At 44.1% G+C, this 18,495-nt stretch overlaps 1 protein-coding gene across 14 annotated transcripts in view; it reads left to right on the top strand.

Annotated features, from left to right (window-relative positions):
• PTPRM (protein tyrosine phosphatase receptor type M) overlaps nucleotides 1-18,495 on the top strand; it is a 791,475-nt gene that overhangs the window by 213,693 nt on the left and 559,287 nt on the right. For all 14 annotated transcript variants that reach the window (XM_075585347.1, XM_075585335.1, XM_075585339.1 and 11 more), the window contains exon 3: nucleotides 15,442-15,713. In XM_075585347.1, coding sequence (XP_075441462.1) covers nucleotides 15,442-15,713 — 272 coding nt within the window. The remainder of the gene's footprint in view (nucleotides 1-15,441; nucleotides 15,714-18,495) is intronic.

An 18,495-nucleotide genomic window follows, 5' to 3' on the forward strand; every position in this document is an offset into this window, starting at 1 on the left:
TTTTCAAACTGTGGTCCGCTTGTTTATCGCTCTTGCCTGCAATCTGATCTGGGCAGGCCCCAAGAAGGGCCATTACGGATACATACCTAAAGTGTTGGAAATTCGTAATCTGCTCTAATCATTATCTACACCCAAGGAATCCATTTGTAATACCATCAACTTATCTGAACCTCAAATTAGGAGTGGAACTGCAAGGATACATGAATTCCATTTGCCTAAAGTTGCTATTTTGATGTATGGTCCCTTTTATGTTTTTTTTTATGATTGATTGTATGTTTCTAGAGTGTACTTATAAATTATATATTTTTTATACATTCAATCTCAATTCTTATATGGAGAAAGCACTTCTAATGATAGAGATATATACACATACACTGACAAACATGGAATAAATGGTGCACTATGATATATCAAATAAAACAATCTTACACTTTGATATAAATTTAAAACAACTTAACATAAAAAAGGTTGAATCAAGGCTGTAAAAGTAAGTCCTGACCATATAACATAGCTAACCGAACAAGAATATATCCAAAATGAGATAAAGGTAAATGGATTGCAGTCAATGCTTAAGAGCACAAATAGAAGTCCTTAAAGCAGCAAAACAAGAAAAATCATGTTTTAAAAAAAAAATTATAATAATTTCTGTAGTATTAGATAATACTGTCTGCATTTTTTAAAAAACTTGTAATGTCATTTTTAATGATTTTTTAAATGTACTCTTCATCCTTTGGTTGCTACAGCAACCGTTTAGAAAGTCATATCCCCTTCCGCCTTTGTCACAATACATTGTCATTAGGCGTTCCATATAAAAGAAAAATAAATAAAGGGGGAATGTGGTATTTGCTGCTTTAACCATCCTTGGATGGCAATACAGTAATTAGTACAGAGCATCCTTTATTATGCAAGTCATATCTGTACGGTGCTAGTGACATTGTAAGGCCCAGATCCGTAAAAGGAGTGCGAAGCTGTAACATGTCTTTACTTCTAGCCGTAGGAATGACAGTAAAGGCATGGTACAGATGCAGCCACGAGTATTATAACTCTTGCCTTGGAAATTCTGGGGAAGTCTCACAGTAAATGGCTCAACATTTCTGTGAGATTCTTAATGGCCCATCGGATTAACACAGCAGGGGGTCCTGGAGTCCCATTCAGTTTGAATGGGACTGCAGGGACCCCCCCCCCCCTGTGTTAATCCGATGGGCCATTAAGAATCTCACAGAAATGTTGAGGCCTTTACCGTGAGACTGCCCCAGAATCTCCCAGAATTTCCCAGGTACAAGTGATCTAATACTCGTGGCTGCATCTGTACAGCTTAACACCCTTTTGTGGATCTGGACCCCACGTGCCTTCTCCACACCTCCACATTGGTTCTGGTATAGTCTCTGTGGGTGCTAGGGCATGCTGACTATAAGTATGTGTCCTAAAGATAAGGCTATGTAGGCTAAAAAGTGTTTTCAAAAGGATTGAAATGTCTCCACGGCTGAAGAAATTCTAAATGTTGATACCTGACGTTCATATTTTATCTTGGTTCACCTACTTTAAAGTTGGTGAAAATACCTTATCCCAGCGGTGTGCAAAGTGGGGGGCCCGGTGTTTACAGAGGCCCCCGCACGCTTCCCGAATTCATTTAAATGAATGCCGGGTAGCTGCGCGGCCTCTGTAAACCTTACTAATCTTGATTCAGACGCTCCTGGTGACGCGTCGCCATGGCGCGGGGTCATGTGATGTCACGTTGCCATGACAATGTGACGTCATGACGCCCGGACGTCTGAATCAAGGTAAGAGTGGGGGGCGCGAGGAGAGGGGGAAAGCCAGCAGGGGGACGCAGGGGAAAAAGGATTGTGCCCCCCTGCCTTATCCTATACAGCTATTTTCATACAGCTTCAAGAAAATCAGGTAAGCTCTACATTTTGCGCTCCTCCCCCTTATTTTTCTTCTACCTGCCGCACTATTACCTTGGGGATCTCCTTGACAGTCCATCTCAAGCAGCTGTATTATCGTAACGCTTGATGTATTTGGACCAACTCCAGCAGTTTAAAGCAGCAATACATTGGTCATATTTATCATATTATTTTCATTACGGGATTGAAGCGGGGGGGTCTTCTTCCAGAGATACTTACCTCCGTCGCGGTTCCCGGGGTCTCTGTGGAGTTTAAATGTCCCAATCATGCGGGCCAATAGGAAGCCCCAATGGATGACGTCACTACTTCCTATTGGCCCGCGTAAAGCGGGACATTTAAAATGTTGCTGTTATGTTCCTTGGCTGCAGAGATACCAGCACCCAATACAGAGTTAAGTATCTCTGGAAGCACGGGGTCCCCGAGCTGGAATTAACACAGAGCAGCTCTGGAGACGCCTGCTTCAATCCTTTTATAAAAACACAAATTAAATCTGCATCGCTGCTTTAAATGTGATGCATGTACTTTGCTCGATGTGGACTTCTGCCTAGCTTCCTTTTGTTCTCTTCCTGTGTTCTAGACACCATTACACAGCCACTTACCGCTAAACACTTTATCAGACTCCCTATTTTGTGAGCGTCTTCTCCATCTCCATCTCCAACCACAAACATCCCAGCTTCTATATCAATAGCTTAGTTTTTTCCATTTCAGCTATTTCTGCTTACTGGCCCCAGCTATTTAAGGGCTGATTATGGTCCGGCTACACTAGTTTCTCATTAACCATTACTTCCCCAATTCCGATTTCCCCATGCGTGGAGCGTCTTTTCTTTAAGGAATGTTGACAATATGAAATGTGTTTACTGTTTCCTATGCCCCGCTCACTACCCCAATTGCACTAACAGAAGCTGTCCAAGTTAGCTGCTCTTTACATAATAATAACAATAATAATAATTTTAAGCCCTTTATCTCTAGGCCCTAGACTGATACCTGTTGCTGAGGTGGGGGCCTGAGTACTTTGTCTAAATGATATGTAACGTGGTGCTTGAGGTCAGACAATTGGAAACAGCTGCAATGCGGGTGTGATGTAACAATTTTTTATTTTTATATATTTATATATATATATATATATACATACTCTACACTAGGGAACCTCGTGATCCTTAATAAAAGATCACTACAGTCATATTACAGCACATCAACGTAATATTACATACAGCAGGGGCGCACAATTTTTTTTTGCTGTTCCCCCCTTCTTACCTCGCGTTGCATCAAATGACGCCACGGGTTCATGTCACGTGACCCACGGCGTCATTTGACGCTATGGTCATGCATCCTGAAGCAGGCTGAATCCTGGTAAGTAGGGGTTTCAGAGGCCTCGCGCAGTCCCCGGCATTTAATTTAAATGCCTTGGTGAAGAGCGCCGAACCTCTGCAATCACCTGCGCCCCCTCCCCCCCCCAAAAAAACTTGTTTGTGCACCGCTGACATACAGTATAAACACTGCGCAGATGTATATCTGTGTCCATGAGGATACAGCCACCCAATCCTGGTTATTTATTAGGCCTATGTGATGGTGCTGGCACACTGTTGGAGATCTTTAATGCAACAAACTGTAGCAGGTTTGTACTTTGCAAAATACTTCAGTACTGCTTTAACTGCAACCGTTGAGGGTCCCCCCCAACGGTGCTCGCTACTCCATGCGGGATCCCGACGACGACATGCTAGGCTTCTCTACACGCTTTACTGCTGTCCCTCCAGTCAATGTCCACTATCTTAGTGGGCGACTCAGACTGGCCTGAGTCACACTCGATCAAGCCTGAATGCAGATCTAACGCCACGTGCCCTACCAACCCCTCTTAAAGGCTCCCCTCTCCTAAGTCCCGCCTCTTCCACAGCTTTAGTTATTCGCTCATCCTATGTCCATCACAAGTCACATGTTCACGGCACACTGGAGCGAAACCTGACAGGGGGGCAGTGTGAGGGTGTTGCTTACATCACACATAATCATAACTTTATTTCATATGGATCTTTTCTCCCAATGGGACTCGAAACGTTTCACAATTTCACTATAGTGAACTGTAAGTAGCCCATAGGAATTTGACACACACGTCCTTGCCCATATGAGCTTTATCGCCCTGTGTCTGAGGCACAGTGAGATAAAGTGACTTGCCCAAGGTCACAAGGAGCTGAGACCAGGATTTGAACTACAGTAGGTTCCCCTGATTGAAACTCACTGAGCCACTCCTTCTCCCAAATACATGATATATAAACATCCTGGTTTACTATTTTAACAGTAATACACAGGGCCGTTTTGGTGTGGGTGTGGTGGTGAACATGTACAGTAGGTCTTAAACTAGTTTCAGTGTGGAAATTTTATAAGTATAATTTATATCATAATTGCATCCCCATATAGATTTTTCCTAGGGTATTAAGGGATAAAGGTTATTTTTTTTTAGAACATAATGATAAGATATTGTGACTGAACCTGCCAAAATTCAATGCACACAGATCTCAAGTGTGAAAACATTAAAAGAGCAAAAGAAATGGGTACTTAATAATATATATATTTAAATACTGTACTGTGAGGGACTCCACAGGAAGCCGAAGTTTAACAATTATTGGGTAAGAGGCTGGCAATTATTAGATAAGAAAATATTAGTCTTTTATTACTGGCAAAGCGGCATAAAATAAAATAAGTAAGTATTTTATATCCTCTGCTCATAAGTGGGTGGTTTGCTTAATATAGAAAGGGAAGTTAACTGAAAAATAGAAGAATGAAAAAAACACAGAGCACACTGGGGATCAGTAAACAAATATATATTAGGAAATATAAAAAGTATATAAATGCACACTTACAATTAAGATAGCATCGATGAATAAAAAGTGACGATCGCCACTGGTGAAGTCCTGAAGTAACAGGTATGTGTCCTGTGCAGTGCTGTGCGCTGGAGCCTCTGCTGTGTATGAGAACGTCCGACACTTCCTGGTTGTGTCTCTCTCAGGGTACATTGGACGTTCTCATACACAGCAGAGGCTCCAACGCACAGCACCGCACAGGACACTTACCTGTTACTCCAGGACTTCACCCCTGGTGATCGCCACTTTTTATTCATCTATGCTATCTTAATTATAAGTGTGCATATAGATTTTTTTTATATTTCCCAATATATATTTGTTTACTGATCTCCAATGCACTCTGTGTTTTTCTTTCTTCTGGTCTTGGAAATCTCCGTTGTGAAATCTCAGCATGCTCCAACACCGCAGATTCTATTTGTAACCCGTGGGACCACAAGCGTGGTTATCTCCTCTACCTGTTATGTAAAAAATAAGCGTGTCATTAACATAGTAATTGTTGGTATGGAGAAATAAGAGGTTTCCATAAGAATTTTAGGCAGAAGTTTCCAGGAGAAGATGAACTCCTTCACTGCTATTGGGGTCATCAATGAAAGAATTGTTGGGAAGATTTATTAAAGTTTTACCTTATGAGAGACTTTTTGTTGTTGTTAAAAAAAACAAAACATACTTTTATTTTTGCAAATTAAAACTAGAGTGTAGACAATTTTGTTACTGGAGCAGAGCCGGAGTACAACTTTGTTAATTACCCCCTATGTTAGTAATCACTTTTAATGACTTTTTATATCAGTGTGAACGTTGCTTGGGGATTGTAGTCAATGAGGCAAATTTTCAGGTCATTCCCACCTTAATTGGGAAATTACTTGATACCAGGCATCAACAATGTGTTCTTTGTATATGTTAAAGATATAGTAACAGCAAATCTCTTTATATTAGAAGGAGCAATCCATCCTAACTAACCTCCATTTATTTACAGGATTGGTACCAGGAGCCCGGGGGAGTTCCTCCAGAGCTGAACCATACTGTTCAGCTCCGGGAACCCTCCAGTTGCCGAGATAAGGACTATGTTCTGCACAGGACGCATGCCTTAAAATATATTAACTTAAATAATTGGACACAACTTAAGAACATGGTGGTAAAGGCCAAAGCAACTTTTATTAAACCATTTGAAGAAAAACAGAGAGAGCGCAAAAGACACGTAATTGGGCATTACATTTTTACTGAAAAACACAAAATCGATAACAAGTTTCCCATTGCAATAGAAATGGTTTAAAATGGCATATCACCGGTATCACTGCTCTTTAAACCGATCCTGATGTCTGATGTAGTGGTCTTCCTCTTCCTGTGAGCAGATCCTTTGAGCGAGTCTCACCCATGAGGATTAGAAATCAAATGGCCTGCTCCGATGTTCCACAGTCACCTGCATCACCCCGTGGTTCACAGCTGCATGGAGTAGTTCACAGGTGCACGGATCGTCTCCAAGCAGGGGAGCAACATCAGCAAATGTATACTTTTAGACAACAAATCTGCTAGTTCAGGGGACAGGGCCTCCTGCGTGTGGGTGTTGCTCTTGAATGTCCGGGTTCCCACAATGCCCAACGCGTTTCATGGTTCACGCCCACTTCAGGGGTTTACGACTTCCTGAAGCCAGCATCCGCGCGGACATGCCGCCCCTGGCTAAAGGCCTTTGGGCAATAAGTAAAGTTACTGGTATTACTTTATGGTTTTGAAGGGAACTTAAATGGCCATCCGATAGGAAACCAAAACCAATGATGTAGCTTCCTATTATCCAGAAGCTTGGCAGTTATTTTGTTTCCTTTCAGGGAGAGGATCCGAGGATCGTCGGGGCTGAAATTGTGTGAAGGGGAGGGAATGAGTGATTGACGGAGGGAGAGGAGAGAGGGCGGTGAGTGTGGAAAAGAGGGAGTAAGAGTGAGAAGCAGGGGAGAGAAATACATGCGAGGCGGGAGAGTGAGATGGGGTGAGACGGAAGGGGGGGGGGTATGAAATGGGGGAGGGGCAGGCAATACCGCCGACACGGGGGGGCCCTGCTTAAATGTTTGTCCCGGGCCCCACGATTTCTGTTGCCAGCCCTGTGTAGTGTTGTTATGAGGAGCACATATTGGGGTCAATTCCTATGCCTGTGCTTGTAGCTTTTCTCTGCTTTTTATTCATAAAAGACAAAACTGAAAAGAAAATTGACTAAACGGGCATCTTGTGTCACAGATAAGTGTAGGTTCTGTAGGACAGAGTCCGGTAATTCACTCTCAAGTACAGTGCAATGATTTGAAAGAAAGTGGGTGATAAATATGGGGCAAGCACACATTGAAAATGGAGATCTGATGGCATACTTAAAAGGCATACTGGCTCATATTTACTAAGCAGTATTATGCCATCAGACATGATATAGCACCGCTTAGCAAATATATCTTTCAGTGTCTTCAATTACCTGCCTGCCTGGTAGTAGTCGTCCCAGACTCTTGTAGCACTAAATAGGTTAAGTCTAAGAGAACAGATTTATCTTGCTCCACACACCAGCAATCTGAAAGTTAAATTACTTTGCATTACAAACTAACCCCTGCAGCTAGAAGAATTCCTAGCTGTAAAAAGGTAATAAGAGCATGCCTACCATTGACATTTTCCAGTCATTAATTTTTCTCTCTCTCTGTGTGACCTCTGTGATTCTTATTACTGGAATACAAGAAGCGGTGACAGAGGATTAGTGGAAAGGATGAGGGGGAATCAGTACATTTTAAGCCTGGCCTGATACCCTGCCCTCCATTAACACAAAGGTATTAGCTCGCCTGCTAACAGTAGGGATAATGAACTGGGAATGATCAGAATTCAGTCCAGTGCTCTTTTCCATTTTTTTTTTTCATCGCATATAAAACGCAGCGGAATCGGGGCTAGAGCCTGTAGGAAATATTAAATAAGCACTTAATCAGTGGATTATGCCCTGTTTTTTTTAATAGAACAAACCAAATATGCTTAAGACAAGCTTTTGAGGAATAACTTTTTGTTCCTATCCTAGTAATTGTGTTTAAAACATCATTTCCCATTGAATAGGCGCAGGTTGTGTAGATCAGACCTTTAATCATGTAGAATGTATCTTGCGTAGTAGAAACTTCAGAGAAAATGAACCCATTATACATTTTGTTGTTACTAAGGCTATTTATCTCATATATATTTATATGTATCTTTCTATCTCACACACACACATGTGTGCGTGTATGTATGTGTATATATACCATATGGACTCGATTCTAAGACGCACCATTGATTTAATAAACATTTTCGGGGGGGGGGGGGGGAAGAAACAATATATTAAATGTGCTTAAAAAATGTTTTAGGAGATCATGTGATACTCACGCGGGGTCTCACCGCGATGTTGTTGTGCTCCCTCTGCACTGCTTATCCAGCGACTTCTTCCCCCCATCACCTCCTCCGATGGGTGAGGGGAGCCGGCGGGCTGGACAAGTTACCGCTGCTGCCCATCAACTCCCAGGTAACAGCGCATGGCAGCCGGCTGCATCCCCCAACCGTTCTCCTTACCGGCTTATAAAGGCATGACGGCGGGCGGGCGGGTTGGGTGGTATGGGTTGGGGGAGGGCAGGTCCCGTGACTCACCCACCACCCCTGCCCCGGTCAGAGGGTCGCCTGGAGGTTAGCAGCTTGCGATTTTGGCAGAAACAGAGGAGTTCTGGTTCCGTTCACACTTGCCCGCCACTGTGCCAGGCCGAGAGTCGCGGGGGGAGGGGGCTCGGGCACCGGGAGTCAGAGCTTTCAGCGCTAGCCCAGAGATGGCAACGAAGCCCAGTGGGAGGAGGGGGCCTTGGGCAACAGGCAGAGACTGTTGGAGTGACAGTGCAGAGCTCTGGAAGCCAAAAATCCCTGCCCGGGCAGAGTTATAGCAGGCTGGGTAAGACATGCTGCTGGGCTCTGGAAACCCTTGTAAGCCTCCCCGCTGCGACTGCTCCAACTTCTGCCTGGCCGGTACCCCAGCAGCATCCCCTTGCAGCCTCGGTTTTTTAAAATATATTGATTCTAAGATACATCCCACACAAACATACATAATCAAAAACAAATAGTCAATACCATTCTGAGGCTGACAAAATGCTTTTATTTGTGCGATTTTTCGAGGGTTGGATTGTAAAGCGTTTGATATGCCATTTGTTGTAAAGTGAAACGTTGGATAGCGAGGACTACCTGTACACCACAGTTCTATGGAAGAGTTTGAACCAAGTATCAAAAACCTACAGACTTGCAGATATTGTCCCTTATTTACTAAGCGTCAAGACACCTTCGTAAATATAGCCCATTAACTCTCATGCAAATAAAAGCATTTTGTCAGCCTCAGAACGGTATCGACCATTTCCAGTAAACATATTTGTCATTTAATCATTGTATTTTGTATTATATATACCTGTATTTTACTTTATCTATTTTCTGCTCGGAACTAAGCCACTGAAATGTCTCGTGTTTTTGGTGATTGACAGATTGTGCGACTTCAGCAGACATGAGATTGTTTTCAATGGGCTGTGATAGTGCGGGCGCCTTTATTAATGCGGTTTGGCTGGCTAGCTCATTTGTTTGATGGAAATAGACTTCACACCATTAGGAAAGGGCAAACCCATTTATGTTTGTATTGCTGTGATTGATGAACACTGTGCTCAGTGTGTAACTGTCCTGATAATACATTTGTTTATTTTATTAAACATTGATGCAAAGGTACAGCAAATCGGCACATACGTATTCATTCAAGGGAAAATCAAATCCATATAGAGAGCCACAGCAGTTTATATAATAGACGTGTTGCTGTTGTGTGTTCATTACTAAGAACGCCCTGTCTAAAATGTAGAGACAACATACATATACATCTGGGCACTCAAATCAGGGAAGGGTGTAGATCAGTGGGGGGTGCGACCCCCAGGGGGGCGGGAGATTTTGCTGGGGGGGTGTGGGCAGTTGCAGAGGCCCCGCGCTCTTCCCCCTGGCATTTAAACTAAATGCTGGGGGATCGTGTGAAGCCCCTGCAACTGTTTACTTACCGGGATCCAGACGGCTGTGTTGTGTCGCCATGGCAACGCGGCATCAAATGATGCCGCGACGCCATGTAAAGTGACATCACGTGTCAGATGACCCCGCGGGTCACATGACGTCACATGACGTCACATGACCCCGCAGCATCATCTGCCGCGGATGATGGTAGGCGGGGGGAGGGGGGCGCGAGAGCCGGGGGGAGAGAGACAGGTGGGAGGCAGCACTAAACGTTTGGACACAAAAATATATAGTTTGGACACAAAAATTCTATATATATATATATTATATATATATACAGGCAGTCCTCGGTTATCCGACACAATGTGTTACTCAAAATGGCGTTGTAAAGTGAAACGTTGTAAAGCGAAACACGTTTTCCCATAGGAACACTGTTTAAATGAAAGGTTCCGTTCCTGAAGGCATTTTTAACACTAAAATACACCAAATATTTTATGTAGGCAATAAGATATGCAGCACACACATAAATTATATAGTGTATATACATGGGCGTCCGCAGAAATGTTTTCAGGGGGGGGGCATAATGTTAACTAGACAGAGAGAGAGAGTGGTTGTGGGGGTGTGTGGGTGATGGGGTGGGTGACTGACACTTTGACTGACTGACTCGTGTGTGACTGACACTTGGGTGGGTGACTGACTGACTGTGGGTTGGTGTCTGTATTCATTCACAGACACAGACACAAACACACACCCTCCCTCTCTCAGACTCTCCCTCTCCCTCTCAGACTCTCCCTCTCCCTCTCAGACTCTCCCTCTCAGACTCTCCCTGTCCCTCTCAGACTCTCACTCTCCCCCTCAGACTCTCACTCTCCCCCTCAGACTCTCACTCTCCCCCTCAGACTCTCCCTCTCTCAGACTCTCCCTCTCTCAGACTCTCCCTCTCTCAGACTCTCCCTCTCTCAGACTCTCACTCTCCCTCTCAGACTCTCCCTCTCAGACTCTCCCTCTCAGACTCTCACTCTCCCTCTCAGACTCTCCCTCTCCCTCTCACTCTCTCTCCCTCTCACTCTCTCTCCCTCTCACTCAGACTCTCTCTCTCACAGACTCTCTCTCTCACTCAGACTCTCTCTCTCTCACTCAGACTCTCTCTCTCTCACTCAGACTCTCTCTCTCTCTCACTCAGACTCTCTCTCACTCAGACTCTCTCTCTCTCACTCAGACTCTCTCTCTCTCACTCAGACTCTCTCTCTCTCTCACTCAGACTCTCTCTCACTCAGACTCTCTCTCTCTCACTCAGACTCTCTCTCTCTCACTCAGACTCTCTCTCTCTCACTCAGACTCTCTCTCTCACTCAGACTCTCTCTCTCTCACTCAGACTCTCTCTCTCACTCAGACTCACTCACTCAGACTCTCTCTCTCACTCAGACTCTCTCTCTCTCACTCAGACTCTCTCTCACTCAGACTCTCTCTCTCTCACTCAGACTCTCTCTCACTCAGACACACACACCACACACACCACACCACACACACCTTGTCTGGTGCCACTCTAATGCAGATAGTTCCAAGGTGTAGCCCCATCTCTTTCTTACCCCCTCTCTTCTTCATTCACTCTCTCCCCTCACCCCTCTCTTCCTCACTTCCTCTATTACACCCCCTGTCTCCTCACTCTCCCCCCTCCATCAATTATCCCCCTCTGACTCAAACCCACTCCCTGAATCCGTCCTCCTCACATTCATTCCCTCCCCCCCTGATCTCTCACACACACACAGACACACTCAGACACAAACTCAGACACTCGCAACAAGGGGGAATCGGAGCAGGGGGGGGGGGGGAACCGGAGCAGGGGGGAGAATCGGAACGGGAAGGGGGGACCCGGAGCAGGGGGGGAATCTGAACGGGAAGGGGGGACCGGAGCAGGGGGGGGGAGAATCAGAACAGGGGGGACCAGAGCAGGGGGAAGATTTTGAAACGGGGGGGATCGGAGCAGGGGGGGGGGAGGGGAATCAGAGCAGGAGGACAAGGGGGAAGCGAGAGTGGCATGGAGCAGTACTCACCTGACTTGCTCCATGCAGGACAGGGTGGGCCCCGCAGGGGTGAGCAAACTTTTTATGCCGAGCCCCCCTTTTCATCCATTTAATTTCTCGGGCCCCCCCTGCCTGACGTAATCAAAATCACATGAACCCCCCCCCCCCGTTTATTAAACGATATACAATGTAAATACAAATATGTTTCAACAGCTCGCGCTTGCAAAATTGGGCTGCGTCCACGCTGCCGCCGAGAGTGGTGACATCACCAACTCTCCAAGCATGAGCACAGGGTGTCCTGCATAATTTTGCAAGCACGAGTGGGGGGTATGGATCAGGGCTATTTCTGTGTTTGTGTGTGGCTGTGTGTGGGTGTGGGGTTGTGCGCATTGACTGCTGCTGAGCATGCTTCAATGTCAATTTTGTTTGTCTCCCCAAGCGCCAAGCTTGGGAGAGCGTACACCCTCCAGTTTGTGCAACGCTGCATTCAATCACAACACCCATACACACACTCAATCACAACACCGATACACACACACAATCACAACACAGACACACCACACACACAATACCCCCCCACACACACTAATATCACAACACACTAATACCACACCACACAACACACACAATCAATCACAACACAAACAACACCCCCACACCACACACAATCACAGCACACATTCAATCACAAAACACACACATCACTATACATATATATATATATATATATATATATATATATATATATATATACACACACACACACACATCACTATACATATATATACACACACACACACACACACCACTATACATATATATATATATATATACACACACACACACACACACACACACACACACACACACACACACACCACTATACATATATATATATATATATATATATATATATATATATATATATATATATATATATATATACACACACACACACACACATCATTATACATATATATACACACACACACACACACACACACACATCATTATACATATATATACACACACACATCATTATACATATATATACACACACACACACATCATTATACATATATATATATATACACACACACATCACTATACATATATATATACACACACACACACACACACACACACACACACACACACACACACACACACACACACACACACACACATCACTATACATATATACACACACACACACACACACATCACTATACATATATATATATACACACACACACACATCACTATACATATATACACACACACACACACACACACACACACACACACACACACCACTATACACACCACTATACACACACACACACACATCAGTATACACACCAATATACACACACACATCACCACCACACACACACACACACACACACACACACACACACACACACACACACACACACACCTGTACTGCATGCTCGGTTCCCCACGCTGACAGGAAGAGGGGGGCTTGTGTCTGTGTGCAGAGGGGACGCCCCGCCCCCTCTGCAAGCACAGGGAAACACAGCACGGATCTTCTGCCTGGCATTGCTCTGCTCTGCTCTGCCCCTGCTCTGCTCTGCCCCTGCTCTGCTCTGCCCCTGCTCTTGCTCTGCCCCTGCTCTTGCTCTGCTCTGCTCTGCCCCTGCTCTTGCTCTGCTCTGCCCCTGCTCTTGCTCTGCCCCTGCTCTGCTCTGCCCCCAGGTTTCGCCGCACAGGCTGCGCCCCCCCCTAAATAATTTGGCGCCCCCCCAGTTTTGCGCACCGCTGAGATAAGGCTTGGGAGGGACAAAAAAAAAATCCTGGCAGCGTGCCAACACGCGCCAGCCAATCAGGAGACAAGGGAGGTTTTTTTTTTTGCAGAAGAGCGCGCTAAATCCTGTCACGCCAGTGCCCTCTGTTCCCCGCTGTTGGCGGCCCAGGATCCAGGGGGGGCAAGCGCCCCCCTTGCCCCCCCCTGTGGACGCCCATGTGTATATACTGTATTATATATATAATATAACTCCTGATGAAACCGGCAAGCCCGGTGAAACGCGTAGAGTGACGAGAGGCGCGTCAGACGTGACGTAATCCGCAACCCTGCCCGAGACCAGACCGTAACACTATGTGATAGTGCGGGACGGGGAGGAGCGGTGAGGACTGTGCAGAGGGCAGAGAGAACACCCAGAGATCCTGATCAGCCACAGCTCCATTTGTTTGTTATTAAGACATGAAAACCTTTTTAACCATGAAGGTGACCCAACTCCAGAAGTGCATCATAGGTTGAGACAGAGACCAAAAGAGAGCACACTACCAATTTTATTGGGACACGCCTATTATTGGTTGGAAATTTGTGAGTACGCACTGCACAGAATTCAAGACTCACCCTATGTTCACTGTGTTAACATATTGCACTATATTGTGTATGTTTTTTCTTTTACATACACCTGCGCTCCCCATTCCTCCTGGACTGCTGGATTTGGTCTAAAAGCACAGAGCCATCATGCATTTATGTTCTGCATTAATCAAGGTTGTACTATCCATATTTTTGAAACACAGGTAAAAATAGATGGTTTAAAAACATTCACATAGGGCGGAGATGTGGTGTATGTATATACAATAAATCCCTTTAGCCTTTATATCCTTTGCTTTCAAGGCAACTTGCAACTCATTACTCTAAATAAGCTAAATTCATGAACATCAGCAAATGTACGTCGCTGATGTGCTACAAATGTATGGCGACAATGGGATTAAACCTGTACGAGAAGGCTGTATTGTGTCTTACGACTCCTACGGAATATGTAAATGGTGCTTCATAAATCTGACCAAAATGACCTGTGTTTGTTTTTGTTGTCTCAACTATATTTTTGTGTTTTCAAAGGACTCCTTGAATTCAAAGGAGAGTGGCTTCAGTCTGGTTAGAGAATCAAAAGCAGGAGATTCTCAAAGAAATGTATTTAAAGGAGCAGTTCATGCAATGTCCTACGTGTGTTTTTTTTTTTTTACTTAAATTAGTTCTGTAGTATTAGATGATACTTACTGCCGCCTTTTGTAATTCGACACTTAATGCCATTTTTAATGATTTTTAATATACTGAGCATCTTTTGATTTCTATAGCAGGGTTTCGCCCATCTCTCCATCACTGCAGGATCATTGCAACCCTTTCCTGTTTGTGACAATTTGTTGCCAATATTCCCAGCAGTTAGAGCCGCAAACTGTGATAGTAGATAATGTTACCGTGGTAATATAAGAACACATTGTAGCTCCTGAGTTACTCTGATTAAAGGATTGATTGAAACTAAAAGGCAGCCATTTAGTGAGTCCTGGGAACCAGGATCTCTGCTGATCAATCATGGGAGAGCTAATCGATCAGAAGCCTAGGTAATTAGTTTACAATAAAAGTAATCAAAGGCTGCATATATTAAAATTAAAAGGATATTTTTTCATTTTTATTTTATTTGTATAAATGTCGCTTGGATTGCCATTTTAATAAGACAACTGAAACACTGGTAATGGGTTCATTGTTAGTTTCATGACCGATTTCTATTTTTTGCTCTGACATAGTCCCCTCAAAGTCACAATCCCTCTGAAACATCCACATGGCTCAAGGGATTTTAAGGGATATTCATGTCTTGGAGGAAAGGTCTGATCGTATGGTTCTTTCTATTGTAGGGTCTTTCATGATGGTGAATGCTTCCGGAAGATTTGCTGCACAAAGAGCGGTCCTGTTGTTACCTCAGCTCAAAGAGAATGACACGCACTGTATCGACTTTCACTACTTCGTATCAAGCAAGAGCGGGTCCCTCCCCGGCTCTCTGAATATTTATGTCACTGTAAATAATGGCGCAATAGGGAGCCCGATCTGGAACATATCAGGCACTGCCACTGGCACCTGGAATCGAGCAGAACTGGCAATAAGCACATTTTGGCCGAATTATTACCAGGTACAGTATGCTATTTATTTGTTTAGATGTAATGAGGAAACAACCCATTAAACATGGTATACTTTTCACTGTCAACAAAAAACCTCTCCTGGTCAAGTTCTGAAAGAAAAACAATACTTTGTATTGGTGGATTTATGCTAGTCTTTTAGTGATTTATTAGAAAATACCTGCTGTCTTGAGTCACTGTTACTATTGGAAGGTCAGTATCAATTTAAATGCAAACCAAGTCGGCAGCAATGCAAATTATTGATTTATTGATTTTCAAAACCTTAATTGGCTTTCCAGTTGCCAAAGGGCGTACGAAGCTTCAACACATCCAGCATTACGTGCATGACCTTCACCTAGAAATAATTGCCAAGGTTACTTCAGCCTCACCTAAAGTATATTTTAGTTAAGCAACTCCTCGGCCTATATCATCAGTATGGATCCAGTTATACTATCTATCTATCTATCTATCTATCTATCTATCTATCTATCTATCTATCTATCTATCTATCTATCTATCTATATATATAGATATAGATATATATATATATGTAATTTTTGTGTCCAAAGTAGAAGCAGATATATATATATATATCTGCTTCTACTTTGGACACAAAAATTATCCGATCCCTTGAAAAAAAAATCCCTCTCCCTCCCTCTCCAAAAAAGAAAAAAAAGGAAGCAGCGCCTACTACAATCCCATGCGAGTAAATGACAAGCTAAAATATGACTGTGATTGTAACAGACCACTAATGCTAGATGTGATAGTGACTCATGACAATTATAATAGACACTTTAGTCTAACAGTGGAGCAAGTGCTCATTCTAGAGCCTCGATTAGCCCCGATAACCTTCTCGAGGTTACTAGAATTGCACGAATGTGAGAAACTGCCGATAAGTGGCTTATCACGGCTCGACTGGCCTTTTTTGTTTTCCTTTGGGGGAAAAATGCAGATAAAGGCCTTTATTGGCCACTTATCGAGGCTTACTGGATAGCACTAGGCCTTTTTGGCGAAAAGGCCTCAATAAGTGACTTATCGAAGCTTATAGCATAGGCCCCATAATGAGGACAGTAGAAAGAAAGTTGTAGTGTGAAAAGAAGTGAGGATAGAGCAAATATAAATAGTAGCAGAGGCATGGCTGTGGTAATAGTATAAGTTCCGTGGTGAGTACTGGGCACTGAAAATGGAGTTAGGATAAGTGCAAAGTGAAAGATTGGATTTAGCACATCTATGAGTTGTGGCGCTGTAGAGTGAAGATTGCTGTGTCTTGAGTCTTTGATAAAAAAAAATATCCTCCTTTCCAGTGCAGTTCAACTCCAGAATCAAGGCCCATTAGGTGTGCAGATGTCCACTTGTTCCACTTTTGTTGTCTCCCTGTTAAGCTTTGCAGTGGATCCAACTTAAAAATGGGCCACTTGAAAGATGTGACGCTGCTTGCCCCTGCAGATGCTTCTTCCCCAGTCTCTTTAAATATGTAGGCCTAAGAAGTCAGATGATTCCAAGTTCTGCCCAGGCAGCCCAAGTAATGCACGAGAGGCACAGAAGACAAATGTTATTTGTAATCAGACATTTCTCGTACCTATGCTAGCTATTGGATTTACTAATCGGGCCAGCACTGCAGATGTTCATAGCAGAGATGGCAACAAGTGCATACCTATGCTAGGCTGTTGCTTTTGTTTCTGGGGAAATCTCATTTCCTCCAACCTTAAGGTGGTGTTTGTACTGCCCTTGGGATAAATAGTTCTTTTGAAAGCTCCTTGTACTGTCCTCGAATATATTTGTATATAGTTATCTTATCCCCTCTTAGATGCCTCTATTCTAATGTAAACAAATCTAATTTAGCTAGCCTCTCCTCATAGATGACATTGTCCATCACTTTTATTAATTTAGTTGCTTGTCTCTGCACTTTTTCTAGTTCCATAATGTATTTTTTATGCAGTGGCGCCTAAAACTGTATTCAGGGCCGCCAACAGGGGGGGAGAGCCGGGAGAAGTGTTCCCGGCCCAGTGGCTGCGCGGGCCTTGGCGGACTGTCCTCTCATTGCCGTAGTGCCCAGCTCTCCCCCAGCTGTGTGCCTCCCTTACTGACTGTTAAATGTATTTGGGGTGTTAGGGGGCGGGTGCATTTGGGGTAGGGTTTTTTGTATGTATTTTGGGGGTTTGTATATATTTGGGGAGTGGGAAGATTTTTTGTATTTGTGGGGGGGGGTTGTTGTTTTTTGTGGTGGGCATTTTGTGAGGGGGGAGGGAATGAGGGAATGAGTGAGGAGGGGGGATTGAGTGAGAGTGGGGTAATTGACAGAGGGGAGGGAGTGAGGACAAGAGGGCGTAAATGATATGTTGGGTAGAGAGTAATTGATGGAGGGGGTGAGTGAGGAAGAGAGGGAGTGAGACGGAAGTGAGAGAAATACATAGGAAGAGGGAGGGGAAATAGAGGGGAGCGCAAGGTGTTAAATTGGGGGAGGGGGCATGTAAGACCGCCAACACCGGGGTGGAGGTTGGGGGAAGTGGTCATGACACTTGTCCTGGGCCCCGGGAAATTGGTCTGTGGCCCTGACTGTACTTCATATTCAAGGTGTGGTCTTACCAACGCTTTATAAAGGGGCATAATAATGTTTACTTCTCTTCAATCCATACCCGATTTAATGCAAGATGAGATCTTATTTGCCTTTGCAGCTACTGCATGACTTTGGGCACTATTGCTAAGCCTGCTGTCTACAAACACTCCTAAATCCTTCTCCATCAAGGATTAACCTAATTTTGCCCCATTTAATTTGTACAGTAAATCACCTGTTTA

The sequence above is a fragment of the Ascaphus truei genome, chromosome 2 (assembly GCF_040206685.1).
Source record: "Ascaphus truei isolate aAscTru1 chromosome 2, aAscTru1.hap1, whole genome shotgun sequence".
Taxonomy (NCBI): Eukaryota; Metazoa; Chordata; class Amphibia; order Anura; family Ascaphidae; genus Ascaphus; species Ascaphus truei.